Source organism: Lepidochelys kempii, chromosome 4, assembly GCF_965140265.1.
Source record: "Lepidochelys kempii isolate rLepKem1 chromosome 4, rLepKem1.hap2, whole genome shotgun sequence".
Lineage (NCBI taxonomy): Eukaryota > Metazoa > Chordata > Testudines > Cheloniidae > Lepidochelys > Lepidochelys kempii.
In genome coordinates this window covers 136,812,210-136,830,789 of record NC_133259.1, presented here as the reverse complement: position 1 = coordinate 136,830,789, position 18,580 = coordinate 136,812,210, and the positions used below count along the sequence as shown (strand labels likewise).

Genomic DNA, 18,580 nt, shown 5'->3' with positions numbered 1-18,580 from the left:
AAATCGTGGAAGTCAATGAATGGCTACGCAGGTGGTGTCGGAGAGAAGGCTTTGGATTCTTTGACCATGGGATGGTGTTCCAAGGAGGAGGAGTCCTAGGCAGAGACGGGCTCCACCTAACGAAGACAGGGAAGAGCATCTTCGCAAGCAGGCTGGCTAACCTAGTGAGGAGAGCTTTAAACTAGGTTCACCGGGGGAAGGAGACCAAAGCCCTGAGGTAAGTGGGGACGTGGGATACCGGGAGGAAGCACGAGTAGGAGAGTGCGAGAGGGGAGGGCTCCTGCCTTATACTGAGAAAGAGGGACGATCACCGAGTTATCTCAAGTGCCTGTACACAAAAGCAAGAAGCCTGGGAAACAAGCAGGGAGAACTGGAAGTCCTGGCACAGTCAAGGAATTATGATGTGATTGGAATAACAGAGACTTGGTGGAGTAACTCACATGACTGGAACACTATCATGGATGGGTGTAAACTGTTTAGGAAGGACAGGCAGGGCAGGAAAGTCGGGGGAGTTGCATTCTATGAAAGAGAGCAGTATGACTGCTCAGAGCTCCAGTATGAAACTGCAGAAAAACTTGAGAGTCTCTGGATTAAATTTAAAAGTGTGAGCAACAAGGGTGATGTCATGGTGGGAGTCTGCTATAGACCACCGGACCAGGGGGATGAGGTGGACGAGGCTTTCTTCCGGCAACTCACGGAAGCTACTAGATCACACGCCCTGGTTCTCATGGGAGACTTCAATCACCCTGATATCTGCTGGGAGAGCAATACAGTGGTGCACAGACAATTCTGGAAGTTTTTGGAAAGTGTTGGGGACAATTTCCTGGTGCAAGTGCTGGAGGAACCAACTACGGGCAGAGCTCTTCTTGACCTGCTGCTCACAAACTGGGAAGAATTAGTAGGGGAAGCAAAAGTGGATGGGAACCTGGGAGGCAGTGACCATGAGATGGTCGAATTCAGGATCCTGACACAAGGAAGAAAGGAGAGCAGCAGAATACGGACCCTGGACTTCAGAAAAGCAGACTTTGACTCCCTTAGGGAACTGATGGGCAGGATCCCCTGGGAGAATAACATGAGCGGGAAAGGAGTCCAGGAGAGCTGACTGTATTTTAAAGAATCCTTATTGAAGTTACAGGGACAAACCATCCCGATGTGTAGAAAGAATAGTAAATATGGCAGGCGACCAGCTTGGCTTAACAGTGAAATCCTTGATGATCTTAACCACAAAAAAGAAGCTTACAAGAAGTGGAAGATTGGACAAATGACCAGGGAAGAGTATAAAAATATTGCTCGGGCATGCAGGAGTGAAATCAGGAAGGCCAAATCACACTTAGAATCATAGAATCATAGAATATCAGGGTTGGAAGGGACCTCAGGAGGTCATCTAGTCCAACCCCCTGCTCAAAAGCAGGACCCATCCCCAATTAAATCCCACAGTATTCTTGCCAGCAAGTTAAAGAAGTATGGGCTGTATGAATAGACTATAAGGTGGATAGAAAGCTGGCTAGATTGTCGGGCTCAACGGGTAGTGATCAATGGCTCCATGTCTAGTTGGCAGCCGGTGTCAAGTGGAGTGCCCCAGGGGTCGGTCGTGGGGCCGGTTTTGTTCAATATCTTCATAAATGATCTGGAGGATGGCGTGGATTGCACCCTCTGCAAGTTTGCAGATGACACTAAACTGGGAGGAGAGGTAGATACGCTGGAGGATAGGGATAGGATACACAGGGACCTAGACAATTGGAGGATTGGGCCAAAAGAAATCTGATGAGGTTCAACAAGGTCAAGTGCAGAGTCCTACACTTAGGACGGAAGAATCCCATGCACCGCTACAGACTAGGGACCGAATGGCTCGGCAGCAGTTCTGCAGAAAAGGACTGAGGGGTTACAGTGGACGAGAAGCTGGATATGAGTCAACAGTGTGCCCTGTTGCCAAGAAGGCCAATGGCATTTTGGGGTGTATAAGTAGGGGCATTGCCAGCAGATCAAGGGACAAGATCATTCCCCTCTATTCGACATTGGTGAGGCCTCATCTGGAGTACTGTGTCCAGTTTTGGGCCCCACACTACAAGAAGGATGTGAAAAAATTGGAAAACATCCAGCGGAGGGCAACAAAAATGATTAGGGGACTGGAACACATGACTTATGAAGAGAGGCTGAGGGAACTCGGATTGTTTAGTCTGCAGAAGAGAAGAATGAGGGGGGATTTCAACTACCTGAAAGGGGTTTCAAAGAGGATGGATCTAGACTGTTCTCAGTGGTAGCAGATGACAAAACGAGGAGTAATGGTCTCAAGTTGCAGTGGGGGAGGTTTAGGTTGGATATTAGGAAAAACTTTTTCACTAGGAAGGTGATGAAGCACTGGAATATGTTACCTAAGGAGGTGGTGGAATCTCCTTCCTTTGGAGTTTTTAAGGTCAGGCTTGACAAAGCCCTGGCTGGGATGATTTAGTTGGGATGATTTATTTTAATTGGTTCTGCTTTGAGCAGGGGATTGGACTAGATGACCTCCTGAAGTCCCTTCCAACCCTGATATTCTATCATCAAGTAGGGAATACAGGTGGGAGAGCAAGGAAGACTTGGAGAGCAGCAGAGGAGAGCTGAGTGGGAAACAGAGCTTGGTCAGAAAATGGGCTTTCCCTCAATGGAATATTTAAATGAAAATGGCAGGGAGATGTGTGTGTGTGGGAGGGGGGACGGTTTGGTCAAAGTTTCAATAGAAAAGTTTGACTTTTCAATCAAAATATCTTGAGTCAGAAATGTTGCTGGGGTATCTCATGCTGCCTTTCTCCTCTGCAGACTAAGGTCCTAGTTGGACTGCATCTCCCATGATGCACCATGGTGTCTCCTCATGGTGAGGGGCAGCAGTTGCATCATGGAAGCTATAGTCTGGCTGCAGAATTCAACCTCTGGACAACAGCGTGGACATGAGGAAACCTGAACTACAACTCCCACAAAGCACCGCGTCAGGATATCTGAATCAAAATATGTCAATTTTCAGTCAAAATATTTTGAGTTTTGAACCTTTTTTTAAATGAAAAATTGAAAATTTCCACAGAAAGTTTTTTCTGAAAAATTCTTTGCTCAAAAACCTAATTTACTGTTAAAACAAACAAGCGAATATACAAACAAAACATACAACATTTCTATACCAGAGAATTGGACACCATGTGTAGCAAATGGGAAGTATGTAGGGTTGCCGACTTTGTAATATTTAATAACTGGACACTCATGCAGGAGTGCTGGAACTTCCCGCACCCTTCCTCTTCCCTTCGAGGCTCTGCCCTCCCCCGCCTCTTCCTCCTGAGGCCTCGCCCCCTATTTGCTCTTCTTCCCCCTACCCCTTCTCGGCTGGGTCAGGAGGGACTCGCCTGTGGAGCCCGTAGCTGCAGCTGCCCAATGCAGGTAGGAGGCTGGCACGGGTAATAACCTAGTGCCTCCCCTGTCCATGGTAACTGGAATTTGGGTGTCTGGTCAGTAGATCTGACCGGACGCTGCCAGATCCCCTTTGCAACCCGTCTTTCTGGTTGAAAACTGGGCACCTGGCCACCCTAGACGTATGGCAGGTTGGGAGGCTCCTCCAGACAGGTCTTAGTCAGCCCAGACCTACTCCACCCAATCTTCCCCCTAGCAAAATCCTTCCCCAGCTCCCAACTAGTGCTCCTTGCACAATCCACCTGCCGTATCCTAAAATCATCCAGTTTCCAGGCATCATAGAATCATAGAAATGAAAGGCTGGAAGGGACCTCAAGAAGCTATCGAGTCCATCCCCCTGTGCTGAGGCAGGACCAAGTAAAACTAGACCATCCCTGACAGGGGTGTGTCCAACCTGTTCTTAAAACACCTCCAGTGATGGGGATTCCACCACCTCCCTTGGAAGCCTGGTCCAGAGCTTGTGGCGGAATTAGCTCTCTCTTGTGCAGTTTCAGTTAGAAGGACACTGTCAAGTTAATAACCCTGTTATCCCTTCTTGCACTGCCCTTCCCTCACTAGTTTACTACTGACACCAGCTTTGTCTGTCCATTCACTGAAGTTCTTATCTAACACCCATTCACCATGCTGGGGATCTTAATGCCTGTTGTTCCCTCTCTTGCTTCTGAATCACTTCCGTCTCCCCCCACATGGAACATTCTCCCCAAATCTAGTTGGAAGACAACAGAAAACTCTGGACAAATCTAACTGATCCATCGAGAGGCGCACATACTTTACTAAGATTATCGTCTTATGAGAGTCACCCTTGTCCTTACTGTCCTTTTCTACCACTTGTGTTGTGGCTGAGTTTAAGTTATATGCTCTTTGGGGTAAGGACTGGGTCTTTGCTTTTTTCCACGGAAAGGACTTGGTATATTTTTGGGTCTCCAAAAAAGCAAAAATATTACATTTTTTAAAGAAGGTCATTGCCACTTTTATGAAGAGCATTGGAGATCATTAAAAGGAAGAATTTTAGATACACTGAAGACTGATTCTGCAAAAGTTACTCACCGAAGCCACCCCAGTAAAATCAATAGGACTGTTCAGATGAATGAGGATTATCAGGGTGGTCAACACTCATGATTTTGTCATGACTCTCATGATAATTATTGTTTTCCTTAAAGCTGCAGCTCCTGGAGTCAAATGGGTATGTGATGATTTCCACCTTCATTGTTAAAGAAAAAGTATGTTTCTAGCCCTTGTGGCTGTGGAGAAAGCTTCAAAATGTGACTCCAGTGCACCCTAAAGGCTCCAAAAACAGAATGCAAATAAAAAGAATCCCAAATCTATGATTTTTACATAATCTTACAGATTTTAAAAGACAATTCATGATTTTTGAACATTTGGGATTGGCCATACTGGATTACTCAGTTTAGAAAGGACTAAAGGACCCAGGCTCTAAGGTCTTGCGTACATGGACCAGTTTTATTTCTTATAACTACACTAGCCTCCTTTGTGGACACTCTTATTCTGGCAAAAAAGGGACTTTCTTCAGTTTTATCTTAAATCCCTCCTAACAACATAAAATAAGCCAAAAGCAGCCACTCATACCAGAATTAGCGTCGGCCCAGGAGATTTTGTCAATATTTACCGATCTCGTCCCTCGATCTGCTGGCAGTGCTCCTACTTATAATTAGATTGGTTTAAATTCACCCCTTAGATTATACCCAAAAGTTTCCTGTATAAGCAAGGCCTAACTTCCCCAGCACCAGCTGTCTAGTTTGTCCTTTTCTCTCAGTTTGGACGGGTGGAGGGGAACCAACTAGTGAGTTTCTCTTTGGCTTCTACTCAATTTCAGGTTCTCAGGCAGTAGCCCCTGGCATGGCATTTGGGTTGGGAAACATCACCAGTGGACTTTAAAAGAAAAAACAATGGAACCATTACAAAGGTGAAAATAGCAGAAAAGTCCTATTTCTACAAAATCTAAAGCATGCAGCAAGCTTGACCCTTGAAACTCTTCATAAAGTCAGTTATCTATCTGCAGCGAGATGCCCTGCATTGGCAGGACCAAGGACTAACCAACTGTAGCTCCAATCCTGCAGAGAGACTTGTGGTGTGCTTAACGTTTTGCCCAGTGAGTAGTCCTATTGAAATTAAGCACATGATTAAGCCAAAAATGTCTTTTCTCTCCAGCTTGAAGGATCCTAATTTGCCTCCATCTTCTTAATTACTTCTGCTCCACACCCAACAACTTTGATTATTCCTGCAGCAGACACAACCTCCCCAAGTAATTTCAGGCTCTCTTTACTTAGTGTGGTCTTCTGGGGGTCAGTGTTCTGCCATTCCTGACCCTGCACAATAACATGCTGCACATTTCCTCCCAAACTGGTCTATGCTATCAGTGCTAACACGATACATCTAAACAGGTGCCAAGCTAGATAATAGAAAATGATCCTGCTGGATGAAAAACAAACTAGGATTATGGATAACTAAACACCTCTGTTTGAGCAGCAAAGTCATCTACCAAAGCTTAAAGGGAATTTTAAAAAAATCTAAGGGGATGAGGAAAGTCATGAATAGAAACCTGGGCCTTGAAAAGAAAACAAAGGGTTGATAAAACAACAGGTGGAGGAGATTAGAAGAGAGAAGCTGGAAGCTCTCGTATAGAGGCAAAAGCTCAGCTGGGGACTGGTCCTGTGCAAAGCAGAGGCCCAATGCAGTCTAGGTCTTTTAGTGGAATAATGGTATTCGGGCTTTAATTCACAGTCAGACCCGGGATGCCAAAACACACTTGGGTGTCACTCAAAGCACTACAGGACAACCCCCGCTTAGACCTCTAATGCCCTCTTTGTTTGGTAAATTCTGCTCATTGCAGGATGCTGGAAATATATCCTCCCCCTTTCCAGTATTCCTCTGTTTTCACAGGTGTGCCGGGATCCGTGTTTACACTGAACCCTGACCTCAGCTCAAACGCAGACTTAATACTGATAATGATGGCAGTTTAAAGAGTATTTGACAATATCTGTTTTCCAAAAGGGCTTTTGAATCGCCATCACAATTTCCCTTTCCTCCCCTTATAGGGAGGCCAGTTGTCACGAAACATGCTGCACTCTGGCCTCTTCTGCAAAACATTCGGAGAAGCACAAAGGTCCTCTATGCCCGCCCCAACACGTAAAACCAGACGCTGAAATGCTCCCACTGGACAGAGTCCTCAACACATAATGCACCTACAGAGTTTGCAATTAGCATCAGCAGTTCGGATTATTTGACTCTCTTTCCTTCAGAAGAATGAGTTCATTCACCCCTTTCAACAGCAGCAGAAAACATTCGTTTTTAGGCTCAACTGAGGTATGAAACTGAAGCCACTGTCTTGGTTCCCATTGCATTCATGCACCTTATGGATAAGGAATGAACTAGCACTCTCCTTCGAAGGGTCATATATTAACATGGCAGCACTGGAACAAAAACAGTGGTCGATACGCTGGCAAGTGTCCCCATTCTTAGATGCCATTTTCATTCAGCCAAAGCTTTCGCTTGTTGGACTGGAATGTTAGAAAAAGAAGATGCAAGTTACCTCTGCATGATCTTTAATTCTTACCACCTAGACTTGGATGTTCCCCCCTCCTAGAGGTGAATGGGGTAGAATGGCGAGTTCCCACCTTTGTTGTGGCTAAAGAAACTTTTAGGCAAAGCAGGGCATCTAAAAAGCAAGAGACGAGGGCAGCAGCTACTGAAACAAAAAGGTGCCAAGATTTTGAAAAATTGTGCTCAGAAATCAGGTGCCTAAATAGGCAGCCTGGTTGCAAAGGAAGCAGCAGCTAGTGACACTTACAATGGCCCTCCTACACACTGGCCCACCAGTTGCCTCTGGGCTTGTCAAGCCAAACAGGAGCTACCCACTCATCATTAGGGTCTGCGATAGGAACCCAAAGTACCTTTACATTGGAGCTACCTTTATCAGGGGTTTAGCAGCATGAAGCACAGTGAACTGCACAGACGGGAAGTGAAGCATACCTTTTCCAACTGAAGCTGCAGGTGGGAACATCGGCAGGGAGAATACAGTTGCAGAATTTGGCCAGGACATAGATTCAGATTCTAAGGCCAGAAGGGACCACTGTGATCATCTAGTCTGCCCTCCTGTATAAACACAGGCCACACCCCTATTCTCATGAAGAGTGTCACTTATTGGATCTTCGGTTACAAATCATCAGGAGCTTCAGCAGCACTGCTCCTCTACAGGGTCACAAATTCGGTACTGACTCATCTTCTGCATCGCCAGCCCGCTGTTGTCCCTTGGCCGTGTCTCATCCAAGACCGGCCCCAGTCTCGTGCTGTGCAGTGTGGGAGATCGGATGGGATGGCTACACACCTCAAACACCGTACCGGAGGTCAGACACTACAGAAAGAAAAATGTTAAAATATTGAAGGCAGAGAGGGGTACCTGGCTCGATCTATTCTGCCTGTGTTTGTGAGCGTGTGTTAGCAGGAGGCGGGGCTAAGACTGTTCACCTCCCAAACCTTATTGTGTAGCAACTTTCTTCTTCAGTTTAACATCTTATGTGAAGTTTGGGGACTGTAACCCTATGGAAGCTTTAAAAGCAAGTCTGCTGCCTTAGGGCACATCTACACTACGGGTGCTGCAACAGTACAGCGGGAGCCGTGCCACTGTAGTGTAGACGCTCCTTACAATCAATGGAAGGAGTTTTTCTGTCAATGTAGGTAATCCACCTCCCCAAGCAGTGAGAGCTAGAATTCTTCCATTGACTTACCCGTGTCTACACTGGGGCTAGATTGGCTTAACTACAGCGGTGAATTTTTCACACCCCTGAGGGATGTAGCGAAGTCAATATGGATATTAAGTGCAGACAAGGCCTTGGTAAACAATCTTGTCCGTCTACTGCAGGGGGACTTCTCTTTCTCTAGAAATAAGTAGCCTCAGGTACTGGGCTGATGGCCTCACATTTCAGGCCCATTAATCTTGGTCGTGTCCTTTAGAGCAATTCCTACTGTTTTTAATGAAGTTCTCACTCACGCCGCAGCATCTTCCAGAACTTCTCTCTCCCCGTTAGAAGTGGTTTTGCCAGTACCCATTTGTACACAATTTTGTATTCAAGGGCAGCACCTGATTTCTAAAGGATGGCTAAGGGACAAAAATAACCATATGCCCAAATCTACCTGGGATCCAGGCTCTGTGCCTCATGGATGCCCCACGTGAGCCTGCCTGGTTATAGCAGATGTTTGCAGCTCAGTAGGGCTGCTTACTACTAAAATGATAGCTCTGCAGTTTGGGTGGATCCAGATCCTACATAGCCTGACTCCACCCCTGAATAACTCCAACACGGGCCATCTGATGGCAATCCACCCTCCTCCTTGATAGGGGCATAGGAGGAGACATTACTTTAACACGATGCTGGATTGATTGTGAGTACTTCAAAGTATGGTCTGTCCCTCCCTTCGGGGAAGAGGGGTTGGCTGAAATAAAGAGAAGCAACCACGTTTGGGAATACTGTGGAAATGAGGGCGAAGTCTGCCAGTATACCTTGGCTACAATGCCTTGCAACGATTCACCTTTAAGGGTATGTCTTCACTGCTTTTAGTCTTGGTGATCAGCACCCAGGTTAGCCTAGCCTAGCCCCGCCCCGCCCAGGTGTAAGCAGCCACTGCAAAGCCCCACCTAAGTTACTATAGCCTCAGTTTTGCAGCAGCCACCCCATGCGTGGACTTCTGGGGGCACATCCCATGGTTCTGCTGCTAGGATTCTATCCCAGTGAATTGTGGGAGAATCCATCTGTCCTTCTGGGCAGGCATTTGGAGGACTATCAGCACTCAAGTGATTGAGTCTGGATCCTCACTGCAAAGTGGGTGGGTTACTAGCCTGGGTGGGAGTCTGACCTGAGCTCTAAACCACAACCAATCAAACTGTGATCGATACAGACACGCTGCTCCTGAAGCACAGGGACCTCCGTGTGAATGAAAAATAACAGACCCGACTCCTAAAGAGAGAAACCGATAGGAGACCATCATTCTATTTCGCGTGGGGGGGAAGTTAACCGATCACTCAGTTCCCAAGCACCAGTTAGCACAGCCCTTCCCATCAGTAAATCAGACGTGTCTAGGAACAGCTTGAACAATTTTTATTTTTTTTAAAGTGCTTAAAACGTAAATAACAAGCTCTTTATAAACATTAGTTGCAACTGTTAAATCAAGAAACATAAGCAGAACCCTCTTCCCAACTCTGTAAAGATTACGGAAATCAACATACCCCCCAGATTGGAACACTCTTAACCCTGTTTTTTTGGGTGCATTTCCAACACTCATTTATAGCACAGAACATAACACGGTTTTTTTTACAAACAAGATCAACCAACTCAAATAGACTGAGTTTACAAAACACTGTTCAGTATCCATATCCCCTCAGGTTTGTTCCAGTTTAAGGGCATTACTGGACATCTCTTCTGTACCCCCTTCGTCCCTGACCGGAAGAGAAAATAAAGAAACAGACTGCTTGATGGGCTTTCTTTTTAAAAAAAAGTTTACTGACCCTTTGGGGTGACAACAAAGCATGACAAACGCAATCAGCTGCACATCTGCAGAAAAACCCTGCAAAGCAGTTTGTGTGGGGGGAAGAGGCCGAATATACTGGGATGAAAGACAAAGTTACGGGAATGGCCTTGTTTCAAAACTGAATAAATAGGCACACTGTTGACAGCAGGTGATCTAGACATATAAAAGTCATCTCACCTGCAGTGACTAACCCTCACCAAGAGGGTTCCAGCATTAGACTGGTACATAGGGACAATGACATATTTTCAACTCCTTGTTTTCACACAACCACCTCCTTTAAATACGGATACAGGACAGGAACATCAATCGTTTTTAGACAGATACATTTCTATTGTACTCCGCTCTCTCCTACCTCCTTTTTGTAAGACATCTACATTTTAAAATCTTCACATCAGGCTCTCCAATACATTTTTTTAGTACCAAATGAAGTTAATTAAATAGCCACTTTGGTTTTAACCGAGTTCTCTGGACACTTGTGGCATATTTAACATTCTCTGCTCCGTTATGTGGCGCATAATCTCTTGGGAAGGAAGTTTTGTAAGGTAGTGGAGGAATGGAGGACAAAACAGTAAGTGGACTTACCAAAGAAACCTCTCCTCAAGGATGCCTTTCCCTAGCCAAAGTTCAATCACAAATGCCTGACTTCTGAAAAGTCTAACGGTCAATTAGATGACACCCATAACAGGGGAGGGAGGTACAACACCCTCTTAGCCAAGACAATCATTAGGTTTGTGCCATACTCCCCACACACTAACTTTGGTTAACTCAGATGTTGTGCTGCCCATGCAGTACCTGCTCCACCAAGAACGCGGAGTCTCCCAGATGGTTTCTCAGAGCATCCCTGCTCGTGTAGAATCAAGGCTTGAACATTTTAAAGCTATCTGCTTGGTAGCGTTTTAGGCTATGTACAACTTCTCACTGAGTGGATTCTTTTGGTGTAAGGTGGCCTATGGGGTTCAATCACACAGCAGTGACCTTCAGAGGGAGAAGGACAGGTCATGGAAAAGAAACAGGCTTATCGTTAAACAAGTCCATTGTCCTGGTACAGTTCTTTGTGAAGCAGCTCTTCAAGGTTATCTTGAATAGATAAAGTGGCAAACATTCAAGCTTCGACAAGGCAGAAAACCGTCTAAGGCAGAGAGATTTTGTAGATGTGATTAAATCATAACAAAAGGATTAAGAAGCAGTGGATAGGGGTGCAGAGAGCTCTTTCAAAACATTAGCACTTGTGTGGGTGTAGAAAGCACCTACAATAAGTCAGTCCTCAGGATGAGAAGATGAAACAAAATTCTACAAGAAAGACTAGCCAAGGGAGCAACTAATTGGCTCTAGAGGCTGTCCAGGGATCAAGCCAACATGAGGAATGGTTTGGTACCAGGCAGCATGATTTGGTCTCATACGTTTCTGCTGAATGGTACGCTGGAAGAACAGTGAAATGATGCCAGTCCCACATCGGTGCCAAGGAAGCAGGTATATTTCAGAGGACAGACCGAACGGGGCATGCATCTTTTATACACAGGCTGCTGAAAAGCCAGCGTGGACACATTTATTCTCACAGAGATGAAATACTACAGACTTCCCTCCTTTTTAATGCCCATCTGACACAGGCCTCCATATTCCAGCTCAGCTGTCTTTGATTATGCCCTCCCTTCCATGCCCTGGTGTGGTAGGTTTAGTTGCATAATTGTTTTTACGCAAGTTTTGCCTCCTTATACCACACTGCATGTAACTCCTCCTCACATAAAAGGAAGACATTTTCCAAGAGGCATACAACCAGGAAAGGGACCTGGCTCTCACTCTAGGGGAACCTTTTGATTGTACGTGCAAGTACTTGAACTTGTATGAAGAAAGAAAAGCTGGATACACTTCTTAAAACCCCGCCTTCCCCAAGACACATGCACACAAAGAACAACAATGCAGGCAGACAAGTGCAAACCCCAGACTTCTTTCCTATTAGAAACAAAGTCAAATAGGACCGAAATGCTCATGGCCAGTGTTTTCAAAGGGACTAACAGAGGACCTCATTTACACCAGCCTTACATAAAAGTGTTCCAGCCCCAGAACACAAAGCTACTTGCCCACCATTTGCCCAGGATGGTCTGATTTATTTGCCTTAAAAAACAAACCAACACCACCTCCAACTTACCTGAGCCTGGCGGGCAAGTAGAATTTTGCAAGGCTGGGCTAGGTAAGGACAATAATCCATTGGACTGCAGGTTGGGTTTAAAGAATCAACCATTTTAACAGGAAACTGCCTTTATTCTATTACAAAAAGGCACAACTTTCTGAAGTCAATTTAATACATTTCAACAGGTAGTGAAAGAATGTGAAAAAAGCTTAAAAACGACAGCAAAAACTTCAGGGGTTCCAGTGGAAACAATGCCCCTTTGCCCAGCTGAGGGCACTGAAGTCCAACTCGAGTTAGGTGTCAGGCCCTGTCCTCACTGTCTTGATGGGATAACACAGCCGCTCTTTCACTTGCAAGAGGACCTGCCACCCAACACCTTGATGGAGCAGAGGGAAGAAACTGACAAGAGCTAAAAACCCAAATGGAAGACAGCAGCAACTTCTGGCCCCGCCCAAGGGCACATCAGAACCAGCAACTATGCTGTTTTCTACTGTGGCCAGATGTACCAGTCATACTCAAGCCTCAGACTCACCATATCTGCAGCGACTAAACCAACCAGCCAACAAGGAGCTTGTTCATTGAGGCCCCAAAATCGAACGCTACATATACACCTCCTGAGAGTGCTGGCCCAGTGAAACATCTAGGCACTGGCACAAGATTTAAGAGTCTTGATGTCGAAATAGATGGGAGAAAGCCCTAGACATAATGTTAATCCTGGGGGTAATTTTAGAGTGGTGAATTGCTAGTTTATTACAGACTGTCTGTCTGGTGTCTGGCTAAATTTGCTGTCATGCACGCAGACAGGGCACGCAGTCACACTCTAGCTTCTGTTTCTTACGGCATCTTCCAGGCACATTAAAAAAAGACACATAAAAAGAAGTAGGCAAGTAGTGTCAAGGGCCATGGTGGTTTCAAACACGCCATGTAAACATGGAAAGAGGCGTTGAATGAGACAGCACTGTGCAGAAATATCAGCAGTGACTGATGCCAACAAGTCCACAGTGCGTGCCTATAGCATACACATGGGTGATTGGTAAGGTGGCTTTGTGAAGGAAGTTCTATGGGACAGATGCTGCACGAACATTGACAGGTCCCTTCCCCGGAAGCCCTGGGGATGAAATTCTAGTCTGAGCTGGGTAAGGAAGAGTTGGTTTTGTCACAGAGGCAAACTTGCAGTAAAGTTACCAACACAGCTCGTGCTCCAGCACGGACACATGCTCAGTCACGCTCAGCCGATTTCACCAGTGTCACTTTTTGTCTCATCTCCCATACGTCCAGGAACTTAGTGCTTAGAGAGAAGCTTGCCAATTGGATGGGGAACCCTTTCCTTTGGGCTGGCAAAGAAATGGTGCCCATCGAAACACAAGAGAGGTGAAGCTAGACCTCCCACTCATCCCTTGCCACACTGACATGTACAGCAACATGGGGAAGAGCCACACACTTGTGATTTTCAGGTGTCACATGTAAAATTCCTCAGCAGTGGCAGCGATTCAGAGAACTTTCTAGCAAGCCAGGACACCTCATTTCCGATAGAACAGGGTCATTTGGGAACACAGGCAGGGGTGGTAGCTCGAAGCCAGGGGCTAGTTGGCACATTTCCAATTTTCAGACGTCCAGTTCCAGGGACTCGTTACGGCTTTGGCAGGAGCTCTGTGCAAGATGTTCCTGAACCACTCTGCCAGGCCATGGGGGAGAAGTCCAGTTCATGGGCTGGGCATTGCAGTGTTCTATGCCCCAATGTAGTCATTTCCTGGATCTAGAGCACATTTGTTAGGTGATACAGCTAGTCTTTACTGAAAGACTCTCAGCAAATTTGTGTGGGCACCAGAGCCCTCTTGGGTTTTACTTGTAAGAGGTGGGGACAGTGTGTGCGCAGGGGCAGAATCAGGTGTCTTTGGCGTGTTTATTGCTGGAGTGCTGTGGGCAAGTGACGCCAAGGAGATCTCTGAGCAGAGGTTACTTGCTGGTCGTGTTTTTTTCCAGGGGGATCTGAAGGAGGGTGGGAGACTGTTCCATGATGCGCACCAGCAGCTGGTCAATGTAGTTCTCCAGTTCATGGACATGCTCCTCCTTCCTGCTTAGCTCCTTCTCCCTCTGCAGCAGCAGCTGGATGAGTTCATCATGGGTCAGGTGATAGTACTTGGCAGACTGGTCAGGCAGAGCAGCATCCTACAGCAGGAACAAAAAAGAAGCAGGCCTGGTGAGCTTAAATGAGACCTTCTCTGTACCTTGCAAAATACACCTGGAAACTGTATGCATGGTAAGTAACTGAATCCAGCTTGTGACTCAGACAGATCTGTGTGCACTAGAAAATAATCTGTGCATGTTTCAGTTCTGTATATTTTGCATGGCAGCTTTCGTGTAAGTGGCATCCTAAAGCACTGTACAGTTATAGGGCTACACTGTAAGAGGGGGACAAATTCAGTGTAGAGCAGAGACCCTAAGCGTAATGGAGACTGAACAGTGCAGGAGCTGCAGAGGAAGCAGTGAAGGGATGGAGAGGAGACTGCAGGTAGATGAGCACATGGGAGTAGACACAGACAAGATCTGCGAGCTGGGGGTGGAAGAATTTAAGACAGGTGGTTGCAGGCTGGATCCGGAGATGCACAGGGAGCATCAGCGGGGGTGTTTGAGCGTGACAGTGATGTGGTGGCATTTCTGTGTACATGGGAATCACAGAAGTAGGGCTGGAGGGGGCCTCGAGAAGCCATCCAAGTCCAGCCCCCTGCGTTGACACAGCAACTTACACACAATAGAGTCTGGAGAACTGGAATTGGGGGAAGCAAAGAGCAAGGAATTGCAATAGCCATGGGAAAGGGAGATGAAAGCATCCATGAACTTATCAAGAGACTTTGTGGTTTGCCAGTCAGCACACACTGGCTTTTGAATGCACCCAGCCAGTACTGCCTTATTAGAAACTTCCCACCCTCCCCAGCAGGCAGAACCATTTGGGATATGTCTATGCAGCATGGGGAGACTTGCACGAGTGCACTAAGAACAGCAGTGTGGACGTTGTGCCGCTGGCAAAGGCACGGGTTAGCCACCTGAGCTCGGACGGAGGGGGTCAGGCGGGCTTGGACTCAGCTGGCTACCCCAAGCCACCACCAATGCCTCACCCCCCACGCTGCTGTTCTTGGCACGCTAGTTCAAATGGAGCTAATAGGAGTTTGTCTACCGGGTCTGGGAGCGACGCACCCGGCTGCACTGTTGACATGGCCTTAGATTTTCCCTGAGATTGTAAAGTCAGGGGCAGTGCAGCAATTGCAGTATCTTGTTGTTACCCTGCTGGTTCCGTACGGCTGAACATGCACTGTGAAACCCCGCTCAGCCGGAGAGAGACAAGGAAACATCAGAGTCCAGACAGTAAAGGAAAGAGCAGATAACATGCTCACCATCCCTAATCAGAGCAGGGTCCTGCCCAGTGCTTAGAACAGGGACTGGTGGCTGGAGTCTGGGGTAATATCTGCAGTTCTGCTGATTCAGTGGTGTAAGGGGTTCTCACACACAGTGGTATCTCTGCTAGGTATTTCTAGGCCTTCAATCACCACTGTAACTAAGCATCAATAGGAGACGTAAATCCGTGCGGGAGGAGAATATGCGCTATAGGTCAGTGGTGGTGACCCTACCTTTAGCTTTTTGGACTCCATTTTCTCCAGCTGCGATGAAGGAGTCACTGGCTGGACACTACTCGTGGTGACAGTCTTCAGCTTTTCCAGGCCGCTGCTCAGGGCAGTGGTCAAGGTGGACCTGTGCTGCTTCTTCTCCCCGGAGACCTCTGCCACTGCAGCACTTATGGGCTTCACTGGATGAGGACTAAAGGGAGCAAGGAAATCAGAGAGTTAGCACCACACAGAGCTGGGGGACGGGGAAGCACGTCTGCCCTTTGGTTTCTCTGCCAGTGGGGGAAGGGAGCAGTACATCAGTCAGTGGGTTCCACACAGCTGCATCCTCCACCATGCACCGCACTGAATGTTTACCTGCTCTTGAGGAGGGGAGGGGGAGGAGGAAATGGCCCACAGAGCAATGCAGCCCGAAAGTTCTGAGACAGAGATAGGACCCCTGGAGACTACAAATCCCAGGATGCAATTCTTCCTGATACAGGCAGTCAGGCCCAACTGCTTGCTGGCACCCACTGTCTCCGTGGGCTGCTCCAACCAAGATCGCAGCATTACATGCTGGGGCCTGCAGTGACACAGTGATTCAATCTGCTCCATTTTGGGTAACTTAGGCATAGCTCTGAGGCCCAGGGCTCTTTGCCCAGCTGAGGACCTTGTTGACCAAGTCTGGGCCCCCTTGGGATAGCGTTTGGAGCCACGACTGACTGGCTGGGGAGTTACGTACCACAATGACCCACAGCTGGTAGGCTGCCTATTGGCTATTTCCCCATCTATGAGAACTTTGCAGATCTGCTGACTCCACCAAGTCATAACTGCCCTATTTTAGGGTGTAAACCAGAGGTGGGCAAACTACGACCCAGGGGCCACATTCGGCCCTTCAGATGTTTTAATCCAGCCCTCGAGTTCCAGCTGGGGAACAGGGTCGGGACTTGCCCCACTCCATGCATGCCATGGCTCTGCACGGCTCCTGGAAGCAGCAGCATGTCCCCCCCGTCCGGCTCCTATGCATAGGGGCAGCCAGGGGGTTCCGCACTGCCCCTGCCCCAAGCGCTGTCCCCACAGTTCCCATTGGCCAGGAACTGGCACACCTCCGTGTAGGAGCTGGAGGGGGTACATGCTGCTGCTTCCGGTAAGCGCCATCTGGAGCCTGCACCCCTGACACCCTCTCATGCCCCAGCCCCCTGCCCTGATCCCCCTCCCGCCCTGCGAACCCCTCAGTCCCAGCCCAGAGCACCCTCCTGCATCCCCAACCTCTCAGTCCCCAGCCCCCCCTAGAGCTCACACCCCCAGCTGAAGCCCTCCCCCCTGCACCCCAACCCTCTGCCCCAGCTTGGAGCCACCTCTCGCACCCTGAACTCCCCATTTCTGGTCCCATCCCAGAGCCCACACCCCCAGCCCTAATCCTCACTCCCTCCCGCACCCCAACCCCCAATTTTGTGAGCATTCATGGCCCGCCCTACAATTTCCATACCCAGATGTGTCCCTTGGGCCAAAAAGTTTGCCCATCCCTGGTGTAAACATACACAACCCTAAAAGTCTGATTTGTCTTGGTGTATTTCAGACAGTATACTGCAGTATACTGGAAAAGATTCCGTGACTTGCCCACTTTAGGGATTACAGCGAGGATACACCATGCACGCCCCAACAATCCCCTGGCCCCATGCACCCACGCCAGTAGGACTGCACCAGATGGGCTCCTGGCAGTTTGCCATGGTGGCTAAGAGCACCACAGAATTTGCACCAAAATACATTACCCAAACCGATAGGCGCAAGCACAGCATTTGCGTGCACCTTCCCTGACAGACGAGCGGGCAACGGCTTTTCTACCAGCTGCTGCCCCACTCCTCCCCCTGCAGTCACAAGCAAGGCTGGAGGTTCATTTCTGGCCTCAGCCAGGCGGCGTTTGTCCTTTGGGCTGAAGTTTGGGCTCCCCACAAAACAATGGACAGAGAAGTGTCCCAAGGCAAACTGCGCTGCCAACTCCTAATGGGGAAGACAGGAGGTGATGTGCAGGTTATACGTGAAATCTGTGCCATGACATTTAGTAATAAACACAAACCGAAATGCCGTGAAGCAGTTTTACTCCACACACGCAGCAGCTACCCTGCGAAGAATTATAACCATAGCTGATGCATACGCAAGCTAACACATTACGTAACCCATCAGAGGAACGCAAAGCGCTTTGCAAGCATGCATCAGTTCTCACAACACTCCAGGGAGGCAGGCAAGCACACTGCATTTACAGATGGCACAATGGCTGCGCAGAAGAGAACGGCACTGGCCAAGGTCAATGGGACCACAACCTCTTCTCTCCTCATTTTCAGGCCTGTGCGCTACCCACTAAAGCACGTTCCCCCTCAATTTCTAGCTAAGCACAGGGGATACCAGGCTTGAAACTTGTGCCTTGAAAAGGTTAACTCAGGTTCAGCCCAAAGCCATTTACAACACAAACAAGTTATGAAGCTTCCTCTAGCTAAAAGCTGTGAATGGAGAGAGGACGGATCAGAAACTCTGCATTCCTGAATTCCAGCTTCATGCAACACAAAGAACATCCTTGGCCCTTACCTGGTCAGTTTTGGAAGCTTCCTTCCTATTCCAACTTGTTGGTGGACCAGCAGGGATGCTCCACATTATCTGGTTACTGATCACTGTGGGAGATTTTAGTCCCACGTACTACAACCCCCCTCTGAGCAAGCCTTCCAGCTAGGAGGGCAAGGGCAAGACAGCTGAGCAGTCAGGCCTAAACATAATTGGTCCCAAATTCCATGGTACCCTCACATGGCCATCAGTCTGGTCAAAGGCTTCCTACTCAGCATCTGAGAGCGCACAATACTCGCCCAGTCAGCCCAAGAGAGAAAAACAT

General features: G+C 47.8%; 1 protein-coding gene across 6 annotated transcripts in view; it reads right to left on the bottom strand.

The window, feature by feature from the left end:
* Positions 1–9,462: 9,462 nt before the first annotated feature.
* The window catches only part of RAB11FIP5 (RAB11 family interacting protein 5), a 108,609-nt gene continuing 99,491 nt past the window's right edge, over positions 9,463–18,580 (bottom strand). For all 6 annotated transcript variants that reach the window (XM_073342998.1, XM_073343002.1, XM_073343004.1 and 3 more), the window contains 2 exons: positions 15,727–15,913; positions 9,463–14,269 (listed from right to left, as the gene is read on the bottom strand). In XM_073342998.1, the coding sequence (XP_073199099.1) occupies positions 14,057–14,269; positions 15,727–15,913 (400 nt within the window). In that variant the 3' untranslated portion in view covers positions 9,463–14,056. The remainder of the gene's footprint in view (positions 14,270–15,726; positions 15,914–18,580) is intronic.